This window comes from Trachypithecus francoisi, unplaced genomic scaffold, assembly GCF_009764315.1.
Source record: "Trachypithecus francoisi isolate TF-2019V2 unplaced genomic scaffold, Tfra_2.0 Lachesis_group18, whole genome shotgun sequence".
NCBI classification, from domain to species: domain Eukaryota; kingdom Metazoa; phylum Chordata; class Mammalia; order Primates; family Cercopithecidae; genus Trachypithecus; species Trachypithecus francoisi.
Genome location: NW_022681463.1, coordinates 14,643,841 through 14,666,666, shown reverse-complemented (window position 1 = coordinate 14,666,666; position 22,826 = coordinate 14,643,841). Strand labels below are relative to the sequence as shown.

Below are 22,826 nucleotides of genomic sequence, written 5' to 3'. Positions count from 1 at the left end.
AATCACTGTGTTCTCTGGAAAGAAAACAGCTACGATGGAAATGCTGGAAGCTGAAGCAGTGAAAGCTAAGGGAATTTGTCAGTAGGCAGGGGTCCAGATTTGCACAACTTGATTTGGCACTCGTTTTAGAAAATCGGTAGGAAAAAAAAAGAGGATCCTGAAGGGGCTCTTGTAAGAAACATCATTTTTTGATTACTCTCAATAGACAAGTACTGTTTCAAAAAAAGAAGTTTGCTTTAAAAAAAATCAACAAAGCATGTAGTGCATCTATTGTAGGACAAGTGAAGCACTATAGGAACATAAATAAGAGGAAGATGGTCTTAGGCACTAAAGAGAGCTGTAAATTATTACTGTTGTTTTGGGACCATTTAAGAAATATTTGAAGGCCACGTGTGGTGGCTCACGCCTGTAAGCCCAGCACTTTGGGACGATGAGGTGGATGGATCACTTGAGGTCATGAGTTCGAGACCTGCCTGGCCAACATGGTGAAACCCTATCTCTACTAAAAATACAAAAATTAGCCAGGCGTGTTGTTGCACGCCTGTAATCCCAGCTACTCAGGAAGCTGAGGCAGGAGAATCGCTTGAACCTGGGAGGTGGAGGCTGCAGTGAGCTGAGATGGTACCACTGCACTCCAGCCTGGGAGACAGAGTAAGACTCCATCTCAAAAAAAAAAAAGAAAAAAAAGAAAAAGAAATATTTTACACACAGCACTTTGTTTCTTGATATATTTCAACCACCAGAACTTACAATTACTGACTTAAACACTACACAGATCTGCCCCCAAAAAGTGAGTCCAGAGAATCAAATTCCTCTCAGTGTGGATCTATTCGCTCTGTTCTCTGAACTTGGAAAACGCTGTAGTGCAATTCTATGAAATGGTCCCCACGTCAAATAGAAGCCACATGAAAGATGATATGGTCACTTTGATTTCATTCTAAGGTAAAGGAGGATATAAAGTTCACTACTTGAAAATCATCGATTAAGAAAGCAATTTGACATTTTCATGCTAGTTTGTGTAATAATTTTACTGCATATGAAATTACAGAGATTGCATAAATCATTAGGTCAACAGCATACAGAGAAGAACAAAACAAAACATTGTTTGGATCAAATAACAGCACGAACAACTCAATTCTTAAAAATACCACAAATTCCCCGAATGTGGCTCCATTTGAGAGAAAATTTTGCATTTTCTGGATAATGTCTGTAGTTTCATTAAGCAAAATGGAAAACGGCTTTTCAGTTAAAAACACTAAAAAGCAACTTACACAGATGTGTTGCCCTCTTCACCTTGGATGTAACAAAAATAAAGATGTGAGGCTGCCTGCTTTTGCCTAAAGCATGGCCTGAACTTTCAACTGATAGTAACTGTTTTATGTAAAATATTACATTACATAACCTCCTATGTATTGAAATTGCACAAGTCAGAGCATCCAAAAACTACTGCAGAAATCAATTTCTTCCTATGGGGAAAAGCATATAGATATGGATATACTACATGTTACAATTTCCATTCCTCATTCGATTTCCATTCCTCATTCCATTCCATTCCATTCCTCATTCCCTATTCAAGACATAAAAATACAAATAAATATTTCCTTACAAAGTTCACAGTATATTGTTTTAAAAAAAGAGATTAAAAAAAACCGAGAATCTTAATTTGTTTGTCATTAAATAAAAATGCTAATATACAGATACATTCAATATTTATACAAATTGTAGGGGTCAGTCTATCCTTTCTTGGTCATAATTGAAGTTTAATAGTGCTAGTCCATACACGACAAGGCTCAGATCCCAAATGAAAGTTCAATTCTACTAAAAGTTGCTCAAGATAATTTTTTCTCTTTTTCTGTTTAATTAAAAAAGACAATTTTGGAATTTTAGAATTACATTTGAGTTGTCTGAAAAAATACAATTTCAATGAAAAATCATATCAAGCATTCAAGAGTATATTGCTGGTGCTATAATCTTTTTGCATGTCTTTGTTTTCATAGAAAAAAATCAATAAAATAACATGTCTAAGACTTTTAAATGGTTAAATGTAACCACATACTATTAATGATATGCCTCATGCACACACACTCAAACTCAAAACATGAAGGAAAAAGGATCAGACATCTTTCTTTTGCATTAGTTCTAGCTTTCTTCTTAGCAGACCGTAGTTCTCCTTAGTTCCTGATGCCATGGGGTCAAGCTGCAAGGAGATTTCATAGTGTTTCTTGGCCAAGTCTAGATGTCCCCAGCGATGATAAAGCACAGCTGAAATAGCAGGAGATAAATTTCACTGGGAATGCTTCTGAGTAACGTGCTGAATTCCTACCCTCTTGGACAAAGAAATATTACACATCCCATGCAAACAGCTTTCAAAAGTTAATTGTATGAAACAATATTGTTTGTACTGAAAACTTTATTTATTGTAATCACACTCCCTGATGATTATCCATTTACTGCCAGTTACTCCTAGGGCTCTTCATAGCACTAGACAGGATACATCTGCCTATGGTAACATTATTACATAAAGAAGTAGAAAGAAGACTACATGCAATGTCTCAGTGCTGCCATGAAAGTTCCAGGAAGCAAGGCTGGGTATGGGAGGTGGGGGTGATGGATGCTAGGCACTGTCTAGAGTCTTCACTATGCAGAAGTTCAGCTGTTTATTTTAAATAGATATTTCCCCACACCATTTGGGGAAGTAAAAGCTTGTTTGGGGCCATTTGGAAATAAGGCCTCTAATATAAAAATGATAGTTACAATAAACCTAGTCATTAGGATGATTAGCCTCTGATCATGACAGTGATTTTGTTAGTAAAACTAACTTTCTATATGGGCAGAAGAGCACCTGTGGATGCTTGTTGGCTTTTGTGAAGAGAAGCTTCGGAGTTGGTAGAGAACAGCTTTGGTCCAAACACATTTCTGTGGGCATTCTAAACATCAACATGCTATGCTCTAAACATCTTAACCATGGAGACATAAAAGGGTGCAAGAAATGCATTCTAGGGAATAAATGATTATAAATGCATTTTAGCCAAGGCATAAGAGGATATAAGAAAGCAGAAGACCAGCTTGGAAGGGGAAGGTCTACTCTGTAAGAAGGAAGGAAAAGGAGGTAAGTTCAATGGCAAGCTTCCAAAGAACATACGGTTCATTTACTGGGATAACTCTTTGTAACCACAGCCTCATTCTCTTGATCCGATCTCACCCTTCTCAGCTTAACACAAAGGAGGACAATCTGAGTTTCATCATGAGAAGGTGATAAACAGAGTAGGCAACTTTAGGGCTGTTCTGGTCATGCAATTAAGATTTGTAAGTGTGGCTATCACTTTGCTATCTTTAATGTAATAACAGAATCACACTGTAAAGCCAGGTTAGCTTTGAAAAAACTACTCTCCCAACATTAATTTTATAGACATGCACCCACTTCATTAAAGTTACAGAATTTCAACACGATTCAAGTTGAACATTTTTCTTACCCAAATTACCATGGTAACTTGCAGCATTTGGATTTGCTTTAATTGCCTTGAGGAATAAAGCTTCAGATTCCTAAAAAATGAGAAATATAAAAAGGAAGATATTTATTGTATGCGAAGCAAAAGCAGTTCCCAGTTTTATCACCTATGGTTTTCAAACTTTTAACCACCTCCTTTTGTATCACTGCATTCCTCTAGAAACACTCAGAAGGCCCAGGGGGGCCACGCTCTGCCAAAGAGAGGCTGACAAGGGGCAGCGGGAGGCAGCGGTGGCTGCAGAGAGGGGATGAACATGTTCGTGAGTGCCACCACCTGCCTCCCTGCAGTGGTTGGACTTCCGCCATGTTATGCAAGTCGCCCAGGTCAGGGTGCGTGATGAAGACAGGAGGTCCAGGGAACAGGAGAGGGATGAGCCGTGGAGCACGCCCATGCCAATGCCATTTCCAGAGCCCCCAGGGTAGGAGTTGAGGACCATTTCCTCTCCCCCAAGAACCTACAACACTCTGGGCAGCCCAGAAGCAGCCCCATCCATCTGGAAAGAATGAGCAGAAAAGAGGAAGGAATGGCCACCTGTGAACTACATTGTCACAGTACTGGACATGACCATGACCAAATGCCCCTGATGGGTGTGAACTGATTCTGGTACAACCTTGCATTTCTTCCAAGTCATACTCACTTCCAACCCGGCCACTAAGAGGCAGGGCAAAGTGTCTTCCTACCCTGATCACTGCTGAAAACTGCTGGCTGGATGGCCCCTTCTACCATAATGCTGAGAAATAAAGACGCCTAACCTGTTTTTACTGACATGTGCCCCAGGGGTGCTGTTCACTCCATCCACCTTCACATTCCTTAAGGGCACCATGCTTTCATCAGTATCACATGCTGGGCATGGTGGCTCCTGCCTGTAATTCCAACACTTTAGGAGGCCAAGGTAGGCAGATCACTTGAAGTCAGGAGTTTGAGACCAGCCTGGCCAACATGGTGAAAACCCGTCTCCACTAAAAATACAAAAATTAGCCGGGTGTGGTGGTGCATGCCTGTAATCCCAGCTACTCGGGAGGCTGAGGCAGGAGAATTGCTCCAACCCAAGAGGTGGAGGTTGCAGTAAGCCGAGAGTGCAGCACTGCACTCCAGCCTGGGCAAGACAGCAAGACGCTGTCTTAAAAAAAAAAAAAAAACATCGGTATCACACACTGAGCTTAACTAACCAAATCTGTTGGTGTGGGGATAGTTTTAGTGCCTTCTACCTGGGTCATACATGAATTTTTCCAGGTGGGCTTCCCACATCTGGGACTGTGCATTTTATAATGTGCAAGACTACCAGTTCCTTTGCCCTGTTACGGCCTGTGGTACCCCTGATAAATTGGCTGGGAATGTGGGGAACTATCTCCAAAACCACGACCTTTTGGACAGAGCTGGCAGAGAAATATTTATATTTTAGAAATGTCATTCAAGAGGGACTTAAGAAAGACATCAGGATAACATATGGGATGTCCGTTCAAAGTCAGTGTCTACATTCCAAGTTTCAGGGGTTGAAACTCCTTCCAAGAGGGTTAAGACTCTGGCCATATCAGGAAGGCTGCAGAGAAAAAGTCAAATGGGTTGTGTAGCTTTGCAGGGGGTTCGGAGTTGCTGGGCTGTTCCTGATGATTTTCAAACATTTCCACTTAAAACCTAAAACTTGAGACATAGGAAGGTCAGGGAACCAAATCTACTTAAAAATGCTTCCCTACCTGTAAATGAAATAGTGTTAACTGGAGAGAAATGGCTTAGGGATAAAAAGTTAGGAGTTTTCTAGTGTTGCTAAATTCATTTATTTATTCAGCTAAGTTCTCAGATGCCTGTGAGGACGAACATCTTTCAGGACATTGAGGAGTCAGCAGTTTGGGGGACACAGTGGTGCTGAAGACAGGGAAGGGCTCAGATCTGACACCTTGTTAGAGGGCTACTGCTCTCAGCAGGGCTGGGCCCAAACTCTGCAGGGTGAGGAGGAGGCCGGTGTGAAGGAACAGGGATGAGGAAGAACAGGCAGAGAGCACTGGGCCAGGGGGACAAGGAAGGAAAAAAGAGTCAAGATTTCCAAGCCAGGGCAACAGAAACATGACGGCATGTGGACAAAAGAAGGGGTGTCAGGAGGAAGGGCTGGTTTGAGAGGAGGTGCGGGTGGGCCGGCCTGGCTCTATCCAAGTCATGGGGGCAGCCCCTGGGCCTGTACCTGGGCCTGGGAGTGGGGTTGGATGGGCCTCTTTAGAACGCAGCATCTGTGAGTATTCAAAGCCCATGAAATGTTCATCAATTAAATCAGGGCTTCTAATGGCCTCATTCAGGAAAGCAGTGAACTGTTTATAAATTGATCTTCTGTGGAGGTCTCTGGATGTGTAAAGACCCAGGCAATGAGCCGATTTATGCCAATGAACCAATAATCTCACATTTAGAGTTGGGGATATTTTTTTCCCAACAGAAAGGGGAAAAATAATGTATTATTTTCTGAAGCATATTAGACAAAATGTAATTAACAAAGGCGTAGGGCTTGAGAAAGTCTTGCAAATTGTGTCTCTAGGTAGGAACAAGCGCTAGTCTCTATGTCTAGGCGAGGAAGCCTGGGTGGGTGGAGGTCATTTCAGCCACAGCAGCCACCCAAGAATACTCTGGGGCACAGGGGCCACTGTGCCTCCGCTAGAACAGGAAGGGTAACATGGGTGATCTGATGTGAAGTTGAAACTGTGACTCACACAGGAAGAGGGTTCTTCTCTATTCTCCCTCCTTCCTTCTGATTGCATCGGGCTGAAGTCTGCGCTTGGTGGTGGTGTGTGGGCCCCACCCTCTACCACACCTGCCAATCTCTCCTTGAAGCTAAGAGAGCTCAGAGCCTTGGCCAGCAATAGCATCTAGCTGGGATTTAGTATGATTATTTAGCTTTCAGTTACCCTATATTTATAGTAATGATGTGTTGTTTCTCCTTTAAATATATTCATGTTAAAAATCTATTTAAATAAAAATGTCAAGTAAATAAGGTAACATCTAGATGTGGCAAAAAAAAAAAAATCACAAAGGTGTGACATAAATGTCTGGAGCTTAGGAAACTGACTTTATCAACATAACCTGCAGGTAAGCTACAGGGCCATTGGAATTAGCACTACAGAAGAAGAAATCAGTACGAGAAGCAATGATTTAAGCACTGAAAAACATTACTTTTCTATTTTTGCTTTACCACATTAGCTTGAAATTGGAAATTAAATGGCAAGAAGTAACATAAATTTTAATATATACATATTTTTTTGAGATGGAGTCTCACTCTGTCGCCCAGGTTGGAGTACAGTGGTGCGATCTCCGCTCACTGCAAACTCCGCCTCCCAGGTTCACACTATTCTCCTGCTTCAGCCTCCTGAGTAGCTGGGACTACAGGCGCCTGTTTTAATACATTTAATGATCCCTAGAGATCCACTGAATGATTGAATGCTCACTATACATACACACACACACACACATATATATATATGCATATACACATTTACCATTTGATAGTTGCAAATTATGTTGTGCATTTTTTTGTATCACCTTGTCAAGAGATTGGGCAGATCACTATCTCCATTTTATAGATGAACAAACTGAGGCCCAGAGAGGCCGACTGCTGTTAGGTTTTAAAAAGGGCTGCTTAGATAGGATACAAAGGTGCTTAGAGCCATGCAGATATAACGAGAACACTCCCTCTGCCCATCAACACCTCAAAATAGGTTCTGGAAGCCTGAACATTTTAGGGTCAAATGAGAGATGCATGCGATCATTTTACGATTACTTAACTGGGTGCTTTGTAACTACCTGACAGCAATGGAGATACAGAACCGGGACTGAAGTCTTGACTCCAACCTCAAGAAGCCTCCAGGCTCTCTGAGGAGATTTACCAAGTGCATGAGAAATAAAACACACGCGCTTGGGTAAAAAGTGAGTTGTCGGGCAGCAGACACCTGCCCTGCCATCAAGATAGCTGGGCTGAAGGGTCTGTTCACCCAGCCCTGCAACTCACCACCATATATCCCCTCTTCTCTGGAACATTCCGCCCAGTGCTCTGCAAGGAAATAGACCCTTTCACTCCATCCTGAAACAAGCAGTGCCAGGGATGTCGCTGACCATTAGCAACCGGTATCATTTTTGCATTACAAGTGGAAAACCTAAACAGTTGTTTAAAATTCAAACCCTTAATAAAAAAAATACATGGAATGCTTGCTTGGTGGCTGATGTCAGGGCTCAGGAAGTCACATCATGTTCCCCCCACTTGGTAGCTCCTAAAGGTCTCATCGTGAGTTCTGTGTGTCAGATTTCACCTTCTGTTTCCTTACGTTAGGCCCAGAGCCTTGGCCTTGATAATTAAAATGCAAAATGTGTAGAGAAAGAGGAAGCTGATTTCTTCATTGTGCTTTACAGAGTATTTTCTAGTTTATTTGGGGGTTGGGGGAAGAACAACGTGAACTGGAAGCCAAACGAACTCTGGGTTCTGTCCCCTTAATAGAAATTCTATCAGTTTACAGACTGTGTGATGATAGAAAAATCAATACGATTATATAAGCCAAGTCTTCAAGAAGACTCGCTATAGCTGGGTCACTGGAGGAGAACTGAGACTTGGGACCTGTCCCAGGCTGACAGATGGCTGGAAAGGTCATTAGAAGGGAAACCTGTAAACCTCACCTCCTTCCCTTGCTATACAAGTAGATTCATAAAAAATAAAACTAAACCCTCTTCAAAAAGCTATTTCTGGAGCAAAACCTAGAAATTTTAAAAATGTATAATGAAGCTATTCAACTCCCCAACATTATAAAACTAGAGAAATGCATGAAATTACCTTACCATTGTTATAGAAAATTATACTAATAATGACATGTATTAAACAGAAAAAGAGAAGTGAATAACACTGGACCGATGTTAGCTAGTTGCTGCCTTTAGGTCTTATACATAGGCTGAGTGATCAAAATAAGATATAGCCCCTGATTCTGAAATAAAGTATTTCTCTTAAGAAACGACTAAGGCACTACTTCTGTGATATCTGTGTTCAACACCTAGAATGCTAGGTAAAAATGTATATTCCCTGACCTGATCTAATCCACGAAGCCAATCCCTTGTAGGGAGAATCTGGGCATCTCTGCTTTAACAAGCTCCCTCAGTGATTCTGATAGACAAAATTAAAGTTTACAACCAGTCCCCTTCAACACACAGGGAGTTATGCACAGCCTATTCCTGCTCCACCCTGGCTGCCAACTGGAGCAAAGATTTAGTAACATGTGGTTTTTTTGTTGGTCAGAAACCTCTGGGCCTTGCTGGTGGCCTATATAACTCAGATAAAGAAAAACCTGGAAGCAGCAAGAACCAGTCATGCATCCTCCATGGGTCACTTATTCTTTTGTGCAGAAGGTGGAACCTGCAGATAAAACCTAGAGCTCCAGCCCATGTGCAAGTGACAGAGTCAAACCCCATTGTGCCAGGGCAGGACCGGGGCACCTCCGGGGATGCACTGTGACTGCCCCGAGTCCTCCTCTCGCACCAGCCTGCCCGGCCTCTGAGGCCAATCATTTAACAGTTCCCTGTTTGCTCCTGCCCCTTCCTTGGGCTTCTCTTCCTCTCTCCACGTGTGAACAACGGTGGTTAATTCTGATGAGAAAGGACACTGGGTTTGGCCCCCACACTGCTGTCTTTGAAGCAACTTGTCCAGGAAACAAACTGGCCAAGCCACATTGGTGCACCGCTGCCACTGTTTTGGCCTGATTCCTAATTTAACTGGGCAGAAGTAACACTTACGGCTTCTGTCAGATGCTGGCATTAACTGCAGGAACTCACAGCCTGCGGTTTACGCACCTTGTATTTCTGGGATTTCCCCAGCACGTTTGCCAACGAGAACATGAGAGAGTGATCATTAGGTATTAATTCCAGTGCCTCTCTTCCAACTGCTTCAGCTTGGGCTAAATTACCTGGGAGTAAAACATGGAAAAATAAAAGACATGTTAATGTTGTACTCGCATTTTAGCCTCTAACTAACAGGCTTTATGTGCACAGCACATGACAATTATGAATAAACTACTGAAGAAAATCTGTGTAGATCATGTAATACACACCCACATACAAACACACACACGACCTTATCAGTGGCAAAGCCACTGCAATTCAGCACATTTCTGACACAACATAGAAACAGCTTTTGATTAACTTCTGTAAAACCATCTGAAACCTAGTTTTAATTTTTCCTCAGATACCAGTTATACCCAAACAAATCTGCAAAATAAGAGGATGACAGTAACGCTTTCATAACTGAGAATTTATCACACTGAAGTATACATTCTGTATTTTCCCTAGAAACAAGCATGTATCTGCTCTATACCATGCAGATGATCAAATTAACACCATCATTAACATATTTTTATTGACACATAACTACATATTGATGGGGTGCATATGATATTTTGATACATGCATACAATGTGTAGTGATCAAATCAGGGTATTTAAGACAACCATCACCTCAAATATTGATCATTTCTTTACGTTAGGAACATTTCAAATCCTCTAGCTTTTTTGAAATATATCATAAGTGTTAACTACAGTCACCCTACTGTGCAATGGAACACTAGAACTGACTCCTTCTATCTGTGTTTGTACCCATTAACCAACCTATCTTTGTCCCTGCCCCCTTCCCAGACCCTAGTAACTACTGTTCTGCTCTCTAGCTCCACAAGGTCCATTTTTTCAGATCCTCCATGCGTGAGAGCATGTGATATTTGCCTTTCTGTTCCTAACACCATCATTTCTTAAAAGACGTTTTGAATTTTAAAGTGAAGGCGGCAGAGTAACTCCTAATCAATTGAATCTGGTCTGCTTGGCGATAGGAAACCAGATCTTCAAGTCAATTAGCATCATATAAAAAGTAAGAATCCATGGCTCTGAGTGTAGACTGAGGGGGCTCGTTTGAGTGAAGTCCCTTAACTTGGGGCATGGACCTAGCACTATCCATGTCATTAGCCCCAAGGCCATTCTTGCTCACTTCTGGGTGCTCCCAGCGCCCTAAATGATGGCCAATGGCAGATAACAGGCTTCGGAAGAAACAAGATACTGTCATACCTCTCCCCCATAACTCAACACCAGTTCTAGATGAAGTGTGACTTTCCCAGAATTCACATTCCAGTATGTCTAAAGAAATTCCATTTTCTTTCTTCTCTTTTTTTTTTTTTCCCCTTGAGATGGAGTTTTGCTCTTGTTGCCCAGGCTGGAGTGCAATGGCGCTATCTTGGCTCACTGCAACCTCCACCTCCCGGGTTCAAGCAATTCTCCTGCCTCAGCCTCCCGAATAGCTGGGATTACAGGCATGCGCCACCATACCCAGCTAATTTTATATTTTTAGTAGAGACGGGGTTTCTCCATGGTGGTCAGGGTGGTCTCGAACTCCCAACCTCAGGTGATCTGCCTGCCTCGGCCTCCCAAAATGCTGGGATTACAGGTTTGAGCAACTGTGCCCAGCCTAGAAATTCCATTTTCTAGAATAATAGACATTTTTGTAATAGAAAATATTTAACTTCCTATTTTTTTTTAAAACTCAGGAGGAAAAAAAGCACAATAATCTCTATTTCCTAAGTCTTCAGTGGCACTTTACTATGGAGCCATTTCCTGAGATTTGTTCCATCCACCTCTCTGTACCTGTATTGTCGAGGAGTATAATCATGTTGTTCCAGGCTAGGCTGTGCTCTGGTTTCAGCACGGTGGCATTTCTCCACGCGTTCAAGGCATCCACGTGGCGATTGAGATCTGCATACTGAAAATAAAACACACCAAAAAATTAGTATTCCAAGTTTCCTGCTTCCTCGTTCCAAGACATTATGAAAAAAAAAGAAAAAGCCCAACAAACAAAAATAAAAAACCAACCTAACTTTATGTAGCTTCTAGTTTTTCGTATCAACTCACTGAATCCTCAAAACAATACCAATGAAGTAAATACTGTTATCCCCATTTTACAGATGAAGCAACTAAGGCACGAGGAAATGAACTTTCCCAAAGTTACAGACTAGAAATGGTAAAGCAGGAATAAGAACAAGGTCCAAACCTGTAATGTCCCATTTCCTGTTGCTTAGTGATTTTAGGAATCAAATCATATTTCAGACTGCGGAAATACTGAAGCAAGCCTCATCATTAGTCTTTTTCACTAAAGACTTCATAAGTTCATTGTTGATAAAGTATTACTTAGAATAGTAAACAAAGTATTTCTCATGATCAAAAGCTATGCGTCCAATTCACCTTCTGAAGGGTGGTCTCGGGGCCTCTTCCTGCCTGTGTCTAACGTAAATACAAAAACAGGAGCATATCACACATACTTTGTAAACTCCTTGGAAAAGTCTCCTATGGTAAGGTAAAACCTCTTGGCACCTTCGAGTTTGCTTCATTTAGGAAGGAGACAAATACCTGTTGCTTTCTTATTTTTTATAATTTCAACTTTTATTATTATTATTATTTTTGAAATAGAGTCTCGCACTGTTGCCCAGGCTAGAGTGCAATGGTGTGATCTCGGCTCACTGCAACCTCCACCTCCCGAATTCACATGATTCTCCTGCCTCAGCTTTCCGAGTAGCTGGGATTACAGGTGCACACCACCGTGCCCGGCAATTTTTTTCTATTTTGAGTAGAGATGGGGTTTCACTATGTCGACCAGACTGGTCTTGAACTCCTGACCTTGTGATCCGCCAGCTTCAGCCTCCCAAAGTGCTGAGATTACAGGCAGGAGCTACAGCGCCAGGCCTATGTATGTATGTATGTGTTTAGAAATAGAGTCTTGCTCTGTCGCCCAGGCTGGAGTGCAGTGGCATGATCTTGGCTCACTGCAACCTCTGCCTCCCAAGTTTGAACAATTCTCGTGCCTCAGCCTCCTGAGCAGCTGGGATCACAGACATGTGTCACCACGCCTGGCTTTTTGTATTTTCAGTAGAGATGGGGTTTCACAATGTTGCCCAGGCTGGTCTCAAATTCCTGGCCTACCTTGGCCTCCCACAGTGCTGGGATTACAGGCATAAGCCACCACGCTCGGCCTTCAGCTTTTATTTTAGATTCAGAATGTACATGTGCAGGTTTGTTGCATGGGTAAATTGTGTGATGCTAGAGTGAGACTCCCGCAGCCATAGAGCGAGACTCCGTTTCAATAAAAAAAAAAAAAATAGTGTCCGGAATTGGTGGGTCCTTGGTCTCGGTGACTTCAAGAAAGAAGCCAGGGACCCTCGCGATCCCCAGATAAAATGTTTTGATGAAGGGTAGACTGAAGTGAAGCAGTAGCTCTCATCACCTGCTTGACATAAATTATGTCTCAAACTATTTCAAAAGGGAAAAAAAAATGGAAAAGACTGTGAAGGGCCCTGGGTGGCAGGTGAGAAAACAGGCTCAGGGAGGTTAAAAAATGTGTTCAAGGTCACACTGCTGGTCTGCTGGAGTTTGCTGGAGGTCCACTCCAGACGCTGTTTGCCTAGGTATCACCAGCAGAGATTGCCGAACAGCAAAGATTGCTACCTGTTTCTTCCTCTGGAAACTTCGTCCCAGAGGGGCACCCATCAGATGCCAGCCGAAACTCTCCTGTATGAGCTCTCTGTCGACCCCTGCTGCTAGGTGTCTCCTCATCAGGAGGCATGACGGGACCCACTTGAGGAGGTGGTCGGTCCCTTAGCAGAGCCTGAACGCTGTGGTGTGACATCCGCTGCTCTCTTCAGAGCCCTCAGGCAGGAACGTTTATGTCTGCTGAAGCTGCACCCACACCCACCCCTTGCCTTAGGCGCTCTGTCCCAGGAAGGTGGGAGTTTTATCTACAAGCCCCTGACTGGGGCTGCTGCCTTTCTTTCAGAGATACCCTGCCCAGAGAGGAGGAATCTAGAAAGGCAGCCTGGCTACAGTGGATTTGCTGAGCTGAAATGGGCTCTGCCCAGTTCGAACTTCACTGTGACTTTGTTTACGCTGTCAGGGGAAAACCACCTACTCAAGCCTCAGTAATAGCAGACACCCCTCCCCACAGCAAGCTCAAGTGTCCCAGGTGGACTTCAGACTGCTGTGCTGGCAGTGAGAATTTCAAGACAATGGCTCTTAGCTTGCTGGGTTCTGTAGGGGTGGGATCCACTGAGCTAGACCAGTTGGCACCCTGGCTTCAGCCCCCTTTCCAGGGGGGTGAACAGTTCTGTCTCCCTGGTGTTCCAGGCTCCACTGGAATATGGAAAAGAAAAAAAAGAAAAAAAGAAACTCCTAGAGCTAGCTCGGTGTCTGCCCAAATGGTCGCCCAGTTTTGTGCTTGAAACCCAGGGCCCTGGTGGTGTAGGCACCCGAGGGAATCTCCTGGTCTGAGAGTTGTGAAGACCATGGCAAAAGCGTAGTATCTGGGGAAGAATGGCACAGTCCCTTACGGCTTCCCTTGGCTAGGGTAGGGAGTTTCCTGACCCCACGAGCTTCCTGGGTGAGGTGACACCCCACCCTGCTTCAACTCGCCCTCCGTGGGCTGCACCCCCTGTCTAACCATTCCCAGTGAGATGAACCAGGTACATCAGTTGGAAATGCAAAAATCAGCTGCCTTCTGCATTGATCTCGCTGGGAGCTGCAGACCAGAGCTGTTCCTATTCGGCCGTCTTGCCAGACACCAAAAAGATGTTTTTTAAATACATAAAAATAAAGGTATGCAAAACCTTATGGAAATAATTTGATTGTTAAGATGAAATGGGCAATTTTCTACAAAAATATAAATTGTTATAATGGATTTCAGAACAGAAAAAATGAGATAGACCAATAACCATGAAGGAAGTTGGGAAAAAACAAGTTTAAGGGAATTGCCTGAAAAACAATGTTTCAAATGATCTTATGCTTGATTGGTTTTAAATCTTCAAGGATCTGCAAATTTTCATATTTTCTTAATTATATTACCAGAAAGTAAACTCTTCAAAAATAGACACAAAGTCTATTTTCAAACCAAGCATAACTCTGATGCATAACTTTAGCAAAGATAATGCTACCACAAACACAGTAGTTTCATACCATTTATGAAGATATATCTACATATTTGTGAGTGTGTGTATATACACACACTAAACCATGAAATATGGGTGAATAGTTATATAATTTGGGGACTATGGAAGGACTTTCTCAGTATGACATCTAAGGCAGAAACCATATAAGAAAAATTAAAACAATTTTTGAATTTGAATAGACAACTCTAAAAAAACAACAAATAATTCTAAAAGAAAAATGGCAGACAGTGAAAATAATTAGAAAACAAATAACACACACAAGGTTAATGTCCTCAATATATGAAGATCACATGCAAGTCAATTAGAAAATGTGAAATGCCTTATAAGAAAATTGAATGAGAGGCATAAACAGAAAATTTATAAATAATATCAATTACTGTAGGAAGAGGGTTTAACATTAAAATAATAAAATAATTCAAATTAAAAAAAAAATTGTGATGCTGAGGTTTGGAATATGAATGATCCTGTCATCCAGGTAGTGAGCACAGTACCCAACAGTTAGTGTTTCAACCCTTGTTTGTCTCCCCGCCTCCCCACTCTAGTAGTCTCGAGTGTCTGTGGTTGCCATCTTTATGTATTAGTGCTCACTTATGAGAACATGCGGCATTTGGTTTTCTGTTCCTGCATTTATTTCCTCAGAATAGTGGCCTCCAGTGGCATCCATGTTGCTGCAAAGGACATGATTTTTTTTGTATGGCTGTGTCGTATTCCATGGTGTATATGTACCACATTTTCTTTTTCCAGTCTATAGTGGATGGGCACCTAGGTTGATTCTGTGTCTTTGCTATTGTGAATAGTGTTGTGATGAACATATATGAATGCATGTTTTGGTTTTTTTTTTGAGATACAGTCTTGCTCTGTCACCCAGGCTGGAGTGCAATGGCACGATCTTGGCTCACTGCAACCTCCACCTCCCTGGTTCAAGCAATTCTGTCTCAGCCTCCCAAGTAGCTGGGATTACAGGCACCCGCCACCATGCCCAGCTAATTTTTGTATTTTCAGTAGAGATGGGCTTTCACCATCTTGGCCAGGCTGGTCTTGAACTCCTGACTTCGTGATTCACCTGCCTCAGGCTCCCAAAGTGCTGGGATTACAAGCGTGAGCCACCGCACCCGGTTGCATGTGTCTTTTTGGTGGAATGATTTCTTTTGGGCATATAACCAATCATGAGATTACTGGGTCGAATGGCAGTTCTAAGTTCTTTGAGAAATCTCTAAACTGCCTTTCACGATGGCTGAACTAATTTATATACAGTGTCCAAGCATTCCTTTTTCTCCCACAGCCTTGCCAGTGACTGTTGTTTTTTCACTTTTTGATAATAGCCATTCTGACTGGTGTGAGATGGTATCTCAATTGTGGTTTTGATTTGCATTTTTCTAATGATTAGTCATGATGAGCATTTTCTCATGTTTGTTGGCTGCTTGTATGTCTTCTTTTGAGAAGTGTCTGTTCATGCCTTTTGCCCACTTTTTAATGGGGTTGTTTTGTGCTTACTGATTTGTTACTTATAAATCTCGATATTGGATGCATAGTGTATGAATATTTTTTCCCACTCTGTAGGTCATCTGTTTACTCTCTTGATAGTTGCCACTGCTGTGCAGAAACCCTTTGGTTTAATTAGGTCATTTTCGTTTTTGTTGCAATTGTTTTTGAGGACTTAGTCACCAATTTTTTTCCCAGGGCTGATGTCTAGAATACTGTTTCCTAGTTTTCTTCCAGGATTCTTTTTTTTTTTTTTTTAAGACGGGTCTTATTCTGTCATCCAGGCGGGAGTGCGGTGGTGTGATGTGGTGCAACTAGTGGCTCACTACGGCCTTGACCTCCTCCCACCTCAGTCTCCCAGGTAGATGGGACTACAGGCACATACCACCATGCCAAGATAATTTTCTTGGATTTTTTGTAGAGATGAAGTTTTGCCATGTTGCCCAGGATGGTTTCAAACTCCTGGGCTCAAGCCATTCGCCTACCTTGGCTCCCAAAGTGCTAGGATTACAGCTGTGAGCCACTGAGCACAGCCTCTTCTAGGATTCTTGTAGTCTGAGGTTTTATATTAAAATTTTTAATCTATCTTGAGTTAATTTTTCTGTATTGTGAAAGGCAGGGGTCCAGTTTCACTCTTTTGTGTATGGCTAGCCAGCTATCCCAGCATGATTGACTAGGAAGCCCTCGCCCCATTGCTTTTTTAAAAAAAAATATTGGTTGAAGACCACATGGCTGTAGGTGTGTGGCTTTATTTCTGGGTTCTGTATTCTGTTCCACTCATCTGTGTGTCTGTTTTTGCACCAATACCATACTGTTTTGGTTACTGTAGCCTTATAGCACAGTTTGAAGTCAGGTAATGTGATGCCTCTGGCTTTGTTCTTTATGCTGAGCATTGCTTTGGCTGTTCAGGTTCTTTTTTGGTTCAGTATGAATTTAAGAATAGCTTTTTTCTAATTCTGTGAAAAATGACATTGGCAGTTGGATAGGAACAGTGTTGAATCTGTAGATTGCTTTGGGCAGTATGGCCATTTTAACAATATTGATTCTTCCAATCCATGGTCATGAAATGTTTTTCCATTTGTTTGTGTCACCTCTGATTTCTTTCAGCAGTGTTTTGTAGTTCTCCTTGTAGAGATCCTTCACCTCTTTGATTAGCTGAATTCCCAGGTATTTTACCCTTTTTATGGCTATTGTAAATGGGATTGCATTCTTGATTTGGCTCTCAGCTTGAATGTTATCAGTATATAGATATGTTTCTTACTTTTGTACACCGACTTTGTATCCCGAAACTTTACTGAAGTTGTTTATGAGTTCCAGGAGCCTTCTGGCAAAGTCTGCAGGGTTTTCTAGGTGTAGAATCACATGGTCCATGAAGATAGATAGCTTGACTTCTTCTTTTCCTATTTACATGCCTTTTATTTATTTTTCTTGCCCGATTGCTTTGGCTAGGACTTCCAATACCATGTTGAGTAAGAGTGGTGACAGTGGGCATCCTTGCCTGGTTCCATTTCTCAAGGGGAATGCTTCCAGATTTTTGTTGCTTCTTTTGAGAGGGAATGTTAACATTGGTAAGAGAATATAAAATGGCTAGCTCTCAATTTGCATAGTTAATAAAAGCACAGCGAGAGAGAGACAGAGAGAGAGAGAGAGAGAGAGAGAGAGAGAGAGGGAGGGATTTTTTTTTACCAGGTGACCCTGTTGCCCTCTTATCTCAGTTCAAATGCACATTCTATTTGAGTGTACTTGATCCCTTTAACTCTGCAAAAAGTACAAATGATCACAATTTGTCAGAGTTTAAGACTTGTTTCCTTACTTACTGGCAAGTCTGTCTTTTTTTTAGATGAAAAAACCATTTTGACTTGTCCTATGCTACACAGCAAATAGATAGCATATTATGCAAGAAAAAGAAAGCTTTGACGGAATTATGGAAATACTTATGAATATCCATTTGCTAAAGATGTTGTCGGAATTTCCCATGAGACTCAGAAACTCAAGTTACAATATTTTTACCCCTTTAATGAGGAAATGATAGGAAAAGTTCAAAAAATTAAAATAATTTGGGATGCTTAATTATTCTAACACAATTATCTCTATTTGATGTTCCAGTGATTCCTCAGATCAATTCACTCCACCGTAATATGCATTTGAGTCACTTGGACAAAATCCATGGTGGCATTTGAACACATCCAGAACAACCAATATAACTTCATTTATCCAACATGACAAAATTCTTTACTACTTTACGGTTACTACAACAATTATTATTGCTATTTATTGAAGAATAGACTGAATGAGATAAAATTTGGTTTCATTTTGTCTCAAACTCTACTCATCTTATAGCATCTACACAAAGGGAACAAACTTTCAGGGAGGCAGAGAAAAGTGGTGATTTAACCAAAACTGTTCATCCAGGAAGTAGACGGGTAACATCAGTTACCCAGCAGTCCTACGTCCACCCTTCTGTACTCTGCTCTGAGAAGCAGGGGCTGGGAGTCTGCAACTACATTTCCCAGGTTTCTTCACCCTTTGGTTCCTTTCTGTCAACAGGTGCCGGGTGGTGGGGAGAGGGGAGCAGTCCTTTCCTCCCACTCTCACTCTCTCCTTCCTTCCCCTGGCAGTGTCTCTGAAGTGACTACATCCCCTCCTCCACCGTCCCAGGGTGGAAGCAGTGGTCTGTCTCCCATGATCACAGCTCTTGAGGCTGTGGTAGCTCCATAGATTGGAACCTCTTATGATTTCTTAAATCCTGGTAGTGCTACTTTCTCCTGTCTGTTCCCAAACCTATAGGATTCCCTTTAACCTCTGAGTTCATGTTACTATCCCATTTTTGCTCAATCAGCCTTCCAATGATAGTCTAACCAATTCCCTACATTAAGTCTTCTCTATCTAAAACACTTAGAATGGTTTCTGTTTTCTTGAACACATCCAGTGCTTTCATCATGCATTGTCTTCGGTAATCCCTCTAGCCACTATAACTGTAACTTTCTAAGATTAGTAACATGTCCCAGTAATCGCGCTCTTCCTGATTTCCTATTCCACAAGAGAACTTCCTTATATTCTTTCCATATTCGGGTCTAGAAATCAAAACAAATCTCTGTCTCCTGTTACTAGAGAGTGATTTCTTAAAACACCAACAATTAAAAAAAAACCCTCTTATTAAGTTCTTATTTGCCAATATATAAACGGGTTGGTCGAGTTGTTAAAGATTAAGCTCTTAATGCTTTTAAGCTGTCAAACAGGAAAAAGCTGGATAATTAAACCACAATGGAGAGCAAAAGCCTGAAATAAGCAGGAACAGGTGGCGGAAGGGAACACAGGAAGACCATTTCACGGTAGCGTAATTAGTAAACAATATAAACAAAAAGCAGTACAAGGTCTCAATCTGTTCAATGCTACAGATGATCTTCCAATTTAAAGTGTAATGAATCCCAAGGACTATAGCACATGATGAAAGCTGGTACTTTATATTCTACATTCTTCCCTTTGGACATCACTCTTACAGAAGGAGCATTTATTATAAATCCTCTATTTTCCAAATCCCAAGGAATTGCAGTGATGGGCAGCTACTCGGAGAGGGGAGAAGACTAAGCTGTAGAGCCTAGAGGATAACCTGGGAGGCTGTGGGCAGACCCACTCACTTTGTGAGCAATAAAGTAACAGAAGAGCAACCTCCAGAAAAGGAAAAAAAAGGGACAAAAGAAGAATTCATATGAATATCAAGTCTCATATTTAGTCACTTGACTACTAGTTTAACAGATAGTGAACAGAAACGGTAATCCCTACGCCCATATATTCATAACCACCCAAATGCATGAATTCAGGTAAGACCTCATGTGTTCCCATCCTCCACCCCACCCCTATTCTCACTTCACTAACTTTGTGAGGATCGCCCCTGCTTTGTATGTGATTGAATTTTGAAGTCACCACTCATAACATTATGTTGAGGTTTCACAGCCTCCCCTTCCCCCTGGGAACAAACAGCCGATCATCATAACAGTTTCAGCTCTCCTGGAATCTTCAGGTCTCACAGAGAAAGCGGTTTCAACATCAAAGCAGGTAACTAGGTCATAAAGCACAGACTTTTAAAATGTAAAAGAACAAAAATGCACGCAAGGTCAGTGGTTCTGGAGAAAGTTAATGTGAGACAAAGGAGTATCTTGCCATTAATCTTCCTTGTTCAAGCATCATGCCATTCCATGGGTTCAGCCACATTCCTGCCACCCGTGCCTCTGTCCCCAGAAAGAAATAATTCCTCCTTTCCACACTGGAGTCAGCACATAGAGGACGTATCTTCCTATGGCATATCATAACTGAAACACGTTTTGCATTTTTTGAGTAATAAAAATGCAATGATATGGTTTGGCTGTATCCCCACCCAAATCTCATCTTGAATTGTGGCTCCCATCATTCCCATGTGTTGTGGGAGGGACCTGGTGAAAATAACTGAATCATGGGGGCGGTTTCCCCCATACTGTTTTTGTGGTAGTGACTAAGTCTCATGAGATCTGATGGTTTTATCAGGGGAAAACTCTTTTGCTTGGCTCTTATTCTCTCTTGCCTGCTGCCATGTAAGTTGTACCTTTCACCTTCCGCCCTGATTGTGAGGCCTCCCCAGCCACGTGGAACTATGAGTCCATTAAACCTTTGTTTCTTTATAAATTACCCAGTGTCGGGAATATCTTTATCAGCATTATGAAAACGGACTAATACATGCAACCACTTTACTTTAATATTTCTAACACAAGCATTACTCGTCCACAAAAAGGGACTTCTGCAGAGGGGGAAAGGTCACATTTTACCATTAGGTAGCCAGACGTTCCTGCCATCTTGTTTTCTCCATTCATAAGATTCTATCTCCACAACTCACAAAATCATGGCTACCAAGTCCAGAAACAAAGACAGTAAGACCAAAGACATTCACATTATGGTAAAAACCAAAGCCTGGTTTTCCAATAAATGTAAAGCAGTCAATGTTTTCCAGGATTGTTCCCCACAAACCATGGCTTCTCTCTAACGTGATTACCCTGTCATCCAAGTTCAGACAGAGCTGCTTCCCAGGTGCAGGGCCAATGACAGGGTATTGGAATCACCTGGGTGATTCATTATTGATATTTTACTTAAGTTTTTTGAGGCAGAATCTAGCTCTGTTGCCCAGGCTGGAGTGCAGTGCCGCAATCTCGTCTCACTGCAACCTCTGCCTCCCAGGTTCAAGTGATTCTCCTGTCTCAGTCTCCCAAGTAGCTGGGATTACAGACATGCACCACCATGTCTGGCTATTTTTTGTATTTTTAATAGAGATGTGGTTTTGCCATGTTGGCCAGGCTGGTCTTGAACTGATCTCAAGTGATCTGCCCGCCTTGGCCTCCCAAAGTGCCAGGATTACAGGTGTAAGCCACTGTGCCCAGTTTATTATTGTTATTTTAAAAATATAGATTCTCTATAGAGCCTTTGATTCCCTAAATGTGAGATGGGGTGGGACAGTCTGGATGCATGTCAATTTTGGAAACTACTAGTTGGAGTTTTTTTTTTTTTTTTTTTTACAGAGGGAGAAGGAGCCAATGCAACAGCTAGTCTTTACTGGAAAGATGAAACTTTACAGCACATTTTGAGTAACTTGGTGCAGGCGCTCAACGCACCAGCTTGTAATGGGTTCCACAGCTGGGGCATTGCTGGGTCTTGCCTTTGTGCAGCCAAAACCAGATGACAGCACTGTTGTCCTCTTCACAGATGCACCCACTATTCTCTTGTTGGTGAAGGAGGGGGTGAAATTAGGGTCTTCCTTGGTGCCTAAAGCTGTCTTGGGGGGTAGTACATTGTATGGGTCCAGTCCCTTCCTTGTGGTCATCACGACCTCCATCTCTAACCAGTCATCTACTTGTTATCAGTAGGAACACCACCTCCAGGATGGGTGTGGTGGCTCACACCTGTAATCCCAGCACTTTGGGAGGCCGAGGTGGGCGGATCACGAGGTCAAGAGATTGAGACCATCCTGGCAAACACGGTGAAACCCTGTCTCTACTAAAAATACAAAAAATTAGCCGGGAGTGGTGGTGGGCGCCTGTAGTCCCAGCTACTCAGGAGGCTGAGGCAGGAGAATGGCGTGAACCCAGGAGGCGGAGCTTGCAGTGAGCTGAGATAGCGCCACTGCACTCCAGCCTGGGCGACAGAGCAAGACTCTGTCTCAAAAAAACAACAACAACAACAAAAAAAAAACAAAAAACACCACCTCCAGAAGCTATGGCACGCACCGCGGCCGTGCCATTGGGATAGCCGGCTCTCAGGGCCTGCGCAGCCAAGCGCTCCAGCTCCATGAAGTATCCTTGAAAGCCATCATGCATGCGACAAGCAGCCAAGGGAACTACCAGTTTTGACAACATAAGAACTCTTTAAAGTGAAACTCCGTCTCAAAAAACAAAACAAAACAAAACAAAACAAAACAAAACCAAACCAAACCAAGAAGCTTCAGGCCTTTAAAATGAGGGTAAGCAGGTATCTCTTTAGAACACGAGGATGCTTTCCTACCTGTAAGGCTAAGCTGGGTGAAATCTGGAAATCTACATATAAACTTCTGTGAAAGTCACATCACTATGGATGTATTCCAGTTTGGTTAAAATGAATAAAAATTTTTTTAATTAGCAATTTTTATCAAATACATCTAAATATATTAAGAACATATGTATCTGGTTTCTTGAAACCAAATTAAATGGTTGATTATAGGGAGAATACAACCATTCGTGTTTTAAGGATTTTGCTATGTGTGTGTCTCATTTTATTTTTGTCAAGAAAATCAAGAGCAATCAGATCTTCACAAACATCCTGTCAATAACCAAAAATACAAGCTACTAGAGAACACATTA

At 42.1% G+C, this 22,826-nt stretch overlaps 1 protein-coding gene across 4 annotated transcripts in view; it reads right to left on the bottom strand.

Annotated features, from left to right (window-relative positions):
* Window positions 1-911: 911 nt before the first annotated feature.
* TMTC4 (transmembrane O-mannosyltransferase targeting cadherins 4) overlaps window positions 912-22,826 on the bottom strand; it is a 72,611-nt gene continuing 50,696 nt past the window's right edge. For all 4 annotated transcript variants that reach the window (XM_033177340.1, XM_033177339.1, XM_033177341.1 and 1 more), the window contains 4 exons: window positions 11,144-11,258; window positions 9,315-9,427; window positions 3,474-3,543; window positions 912-2,262 (listed from right to left, as the gene is read on the bottom strand). In XM_033177340.1, the coding sequence (XP_033033231.1) occupies window positions 2,114-2,262; window positions 3,474-3,543; window positions 9,315-9,427; window positions 11,144-11,258 (447 nt within the window). In that variant the 3' untranslated portion in view covers window positions 912-2,113. The remainder of the gene's footprint in view (window positions 2,263-3,473; window positions 3,544-9,314; window positions 9,428-11,143; window positions 11,259-22,826) is intronic.